Source organism: Myotis davidii, unplaced genomic scaffold (genome assembly GCF_000327345.1).
Source record: "Myotis davidii unplaced genomic scaffold, ASM32734v1 scaffold134, whole genome shotgun sequence".
In the NCBI taxonomy this organism is placed as follows: Eukaryota; Metazoa; Chordata; class Mammalia; order Chiroptera; family Vespertilionidae; genus Myotis; species Myotis davidii.
The window spans coordinates 2,901,707-2,906,960 of record NW_006288853.1 but is presented as its reverse complement, the minus strand read 5'-3'; the positions used below and the strand labels follow the sequence as shown (position 1 = coordinate 2,906,960).

Below are 5,254 nucleotides of genomic sequence, written 5' to 3'. Positions count from 1 at the left end.
CCGAAAGCCACCTTCCTGTGACTGTGTCCTCCAGCCACTGGAGGCCCTTGTGCCCTTGGAATGTGGGTCTTTCGACTGAAGTACAGAGCCACTCCAAGAGGGGTCCCTGAGACACAACCAGGGGGCAGCAGGCAGGCGTTGCGGCCAGCTGCTGTCTCCCTACCCCTCACCTCTGGCCAATGGCATTCTTTCTTTGCAGAAGCAGAGAAAACAGGGCTAGGCGGTGATTGCCACCCTGGCCAGCTTCCCATTTCCTCCTCATCCTGCCTGCGGTTTCAGCCCTGCTGAAAGATTCAGGACTCCTCTGTGTCAGGCTGAGAATGTGGGGCAGCTTCTGGGGCTCCTCCCCCTCACTCGATGGCTCTGGGGGTGCCCAGGTGGGCAGGATTACAAGGGGAGATTCAGATGCAACCCTCCCATTTGCTCCTGCACTGCAGAGCCCGCAGGAGGGGCAGCGCCCTCTCTGGCTGGGAACAGCTCTCAGAATGCTGGTTCCCGGTAAGGGCAGGCCCTCCAGGCACACGGGCAGGGACCCTGAGCTGAGCCACCCGGGTGAGCCCAGCAGTCTGACTGTGGGGACAAGTGAACGGGGAAGTCCCAGGAGTGGGGAGATGAGGACTCTTTTTGGCTTTGTCCAAAAAGGGGGAGAGCAGCCCAGGTCCAGCAGGTGGTCTGTCGAGGTCTCCGGTGGCAGAGTTTATTTTGGAAGATTGATGGCAGGAATTGAGGTCTGTCATCCAAGACATGTCAGGATAAATCACCCCTCCTTTCAGGGAGCGCCACGATTTTCTCCCCTCCCTGTAACTGGGCGGCGGGTGCATGGGCCCAATGCACTGCTCGGGACACACGTGGAAGCGTAAATCATGTCTTACGACGGGCTGGGCCGGCGCTCTCGCAGGCACGGTCAAGAGGAAGAAAGGATGGAAATGCCTTCTCTGTGGGGGGATGGCACCGGCGGCTTTCAGTAACCTTGAGAAAGATCTGATGCCAGGGCTGGGCCCTTTCAACTCCCGCCTCCAGCCGCCCCTGTGACCTCGGGGCCTTTTGTTGGTGTATCAAATGCTGTCCTCAAGCAGACACGCTGCTGTTCTCTGCATCTATTACTTCGGGGGCCAGTCTCCTTGAACGCTTCTCAGGTTCTCTGGACACGCCTAGGCTCCCGCCCCGCCCTGGGCCTTCGCGACGCCAGGGGAAGGAGCCGGGTGCTCCCTGTGATTTGTGTCTCCGGATCTAACTGCCGGCACCGCTCTCCTGACACAACCACCACTGGTCCAAAGCGGCGCGGCTAAACGGAGCTGCCCACACGGCAGGGCGGACATCACGTCCTCCGGACCCGTCCGCACGGAGAGCTGCTCACTGACCTGCTCACGGGATGGGCAGGAGGCCTCCAAGGACCAGCACTGAATAGAGGTGCTCTTTCTTCTCTTAATACCTGGTGCTTCTTTGACTCCAGTTGTTTAGGGACAAAGGAGCTGGGCGAACAATGGAGCTTGCCAGCCTTTCAGATTGAAATTGGGACCTGCTTTGGGGGCCCCGCTGTCTGGCCCTGGAGGGGTGCAGAGGTGCATGGAGAGCAAATTGGCGGCCCTCTCCCCTGTGTCAACCTGCTGGAGGCCAGACAGGCCTGGGAGCCAGGACCAGTGGAACTGGGAACGAGGCAGAGAGCTGAACAAACTGGGCAGGCAATTTACAGCAGATGCAGACGGTCACCTCCTAGAGAACCCCTAGGCCTCAGTTGTATTCCAGCTCCAGGCCCAGAACAGCAGCAAAACCGGGGGGCAACGCCAGGACCAGCTGCAGTGACTAAGGAACCCGGTCCTGGTGTCGATCAGTAGTAGAGACCAGGACCCTGAAAGCGCACCCCTGGAACCTGATGCATATTCTGCTGATGCCCTCCCCTGAGACCTCCCCTAAGATTCCCCGCCTGCAAAGGAGAGATAGAAGCCTCAAGACAAAGGGCCCAGTGTGAGCTCTCTCTCTGGGAGAACCCCCCCCCCATTCCCTTCCTCCTCTTCTTCCCCCACAGGTGTGCGTCTCCTAAACTCTAAGGGACCCCGCGAGACTTGCAACCAGGGCAGCAATGCGCAGCGGCGGCTCAATCCTGGGCTCACCCCCTGAACCTGTCTCCAAAGTCCCCTTTTCTCTGACTTCCCAGTGAGCAGCCCCGCCCCCGCTCACTTATTTTCTGTGACATTTTTAGAGAATCAGAGCAGCCCAGCCTAGGTTCTCCTGTGGCTTCTTCTATGCTAAGCCCCTCCTGTTCCACTGCCCCCAGCTGTAATAAATGCACCCTCATAGTCACCTGTTCTCATGCTGTGACATTTTTCTTGCATGAAGTCAACAACCCATACGCTATGGGCCGGCCCTAGGCAGACCCACCCAGGGCCAGGTCCCCGGTCTGTAACAGAGGGGCTCTGCAGACTGCTCTGGAGGGTGTAGGGGCTCCCCAGGAAGACAGCAGGGCCAGCTGTCCATCCCCCCGCCCAGGGCCCGGTTACCGGCAGGGAGCAAGGCCTTTCGGATGTGCGAGAACAGGCTGCGGGCTGGGGTTACTTACAGGAGGTCCTGAAAGAGAGAGAAAATGCCGGGTCAGTGTTGCTGAAGAAAGTGTGGGGAGGGCTGCCTTAGAAGCAGCGTCCAAGAATCCTTCAGCTGCGGGGTTTCCATCTGGTCTTCGATGCCTGTACTTCCCTGGCCCACTTTCCCAGCCCACTTTTCCCACCATCATCTCTTCTCCCTTTATTTCATCTCCAAATTCTCATTATTGGGTGAGAAACCCAGAGACCCGGGCCCTGATGTCCCGCCTCAGCTTTCCACCCCACAGAACGGGCTCCCCGGAAGCACCCCAGCTCATCACACAGTCGCTTTGCGGAACACCGGGCGGTGGGCCACCAGGCCCACTGAGAAGATCAAGGGTGTACGGAACCGAACGAGACAGTGATTATCACACGCGTGTCCTCTGCACGCTTCCACGAAACGCAGTGGGAAAGGAGCAGGAAGCAGCAGGAGTGAAGGAAGCTTCTCCTTGGGTCCCCTGCCTCCTGTCTGTCCGCCTGTCCTGGTTTCTGTTCAGCTGTGAGTCAGGCGTCTGCCATCCTGGGTCACTGCCCACTACTCCTTTCTCACCGCCCACCTCTGCGCTCCAGCCCCACCTCCCTCCACACCCATCTCTTCCCTTCCCTTCCCTTCCCTTCCCCTTTCTTTCCTTTTCTTCTAGTTGTGTCCACTTGCCTCCCTCCCTCCCACAGGCCTCAGCTATAGCCCCATCTCTTACCGACAATGCCCAAGAATGACAAATTCAAATGTTCTGCAAAAGGGGGCAGGAGGATGGGTGGGCGGGAAGGTAGGGAAGGCATTTCTGCAGAACATGAGTCATGAAACCCCCAGGGCCTGTGGGATTCCCAGCTGGGCTGGTGCGTCTGCCCAGCCCCTGGCGACCTGGGCACGGTAACACAGCTGCTACTCCAGTTGCTTCTTTTATGCGCGGCCAATAAAGACTCCTTATGTTTCCCCTTCTCCTCACGTTCCCAAAGCGGCTTCCTTCTCCCCACCTTCATCTGCCGGCTTCTCTGTCCTGGTCCCCATCCAGGAGGAAACAGCCTCTTTGATGCTGGCCTCTGTCAAGCCATCGTGTTAAAGGGGAACGAAATGTTTTAAATTAAACAAAAAATAAAAAGGCAAGAGGTGTAGTGACTGGGCGAGGGGGCCCCAGCAGCCCCAGCAGCCCCGCAGGCCAGCGCGGGGGGTTCAGGCCAGCAGCAGGGAGGGGGGCTGAGGAGGAGGGAGCATCTGGGACCTATTAGACAGAGGGGCCGGGGAATGTCACCCAGAATCTGAAAATATCCCCGAGGACAGCCTGCCAGCGGAGCCAGCCCAGCTGGAAGGTCCGAGCCTCCGGCTGGGGGAAGTGTCCTCATGGGAAGCAGGCTGCTGACAAAGTTCGGCCCACAGCAAGTTTGGATGGTTTAGCCACATGCAGGCCAGATGCCCCATGCCCTCCGGGCCTGACAGCGCCCTGGTCCTCAGTGCTGGCTCTGGGGAGTCCCTGGTGACACAGCAGAGCTCCGGTGACGGTCCTGCCTGCTGTTGGCCGTCTCGGCTGCATGGGTACCCGCAGATGCAGCTGTGCAGCCGACGTGGGATTTGGCACCCTGCCGGGCCCCAGGAGAGCCATTTGCTCAGTCCCCCACTAAGTGATATAAATTCCCTGGAAGATTTCATGGGTTTTTATATCCACCACCACCATCATCACTGCACACACCTCCACGGCCCCTACTCCTTGCCAGGCACGATTCTAAGTGTTTTCCTTTAGGGAGAAGGTTCTATTATCCTTAACTTGCAGGCACAGGAATGCTGAGTTATTCCCCCAAAGCCCTGCACTACTGTACCTCTCTCCACGCCTCTCAGTGAAAGAGAAACTCAGCTCACCCCGAATTGTATAGAGCCGTTCCCTCTCCACACCTCTCGCTGCTCCTCTCTCTAGACCCAGCCTGCCCACCCCTCTTTCCTGCGCTCCTGTTCTGATGCGAGGGAATTTGGCTCCTTCCAGCTCTCCAGGCTGGTGCTCCCCCATCCGTCCTCACAGACTTCAGCAAAGGGAAAGCACCTATTTGTCAGTTAATTCTGCACTGTGGAAGGGAAGAGAGATGGGGGAGTTCTAGAAAAGACTTCTGCTCTCACAAACATTCTCCCCACACCCCCGTCAATGAGACCCTGAGGATCCCCCTTGAAAATCTTTAGTCCCCTTGGGACATTCTACCTGTGCCCTGCCCTGCAGCTTTCATCAGACGTCCAGGTTTCGGAGCAGATGATCACCTGACACTGTTCATTGCCCTGCAGCACCCAGGGGCCTGGGGAGCCGGTGGCTTTGAGAAATCCAGCAGTGCCTTGAGGCCACTGGTTGGTGTCCCATGTTGAGTCACTTGCTCAGTAACATGGCTGTGGACTGACCTGTCTCCCTGGCCACGCACCAAAGGATAAAACTGTTCCCAGCATGGCCAAGTCCACATTGTACAGATGGGGAGACAGGCCCAGGGAGGGGCACTGCGTGGGTGGGTGACTGGGATGGGAGCAGAACCCAGGTCTCCTGACTCACTAGCCGTGGGTCTTCGTAACAAACACCACTCTTATGTCCATGTAGCTGACCCTGCAGGGTACAGCCCACACTGCCGCCTCCCGAGGGAGGAGGACCCACCCCGGCCTGCTGTGTCAGGGAGGATCATGAAGGCTGGACCAGTTCCCGGGGGTGGGGCGG

At 58.4% G+C, this 5,254-nt stretch overlaps 1 protein-coding gene across 1 annotated transcript in view; it reads right to left on the bottom strand.

Annotated features, from left to right (window-relative positions):
• COL13A1 (collagen type XIII alpha 1) overlaps positions 1–5,254 on the bottom strand; it is a 216,737-nt gene that overhangs the window by 86,491 nt on the left and 124,992 nt on the right. Inside the window, 1 exon segment of the mRNA XM_015562129.1 lies at positions 2,558–2,565. Coding sequence (XP_015417615.1) covers positions 2,558–2,565 — 8 coding nt within the window.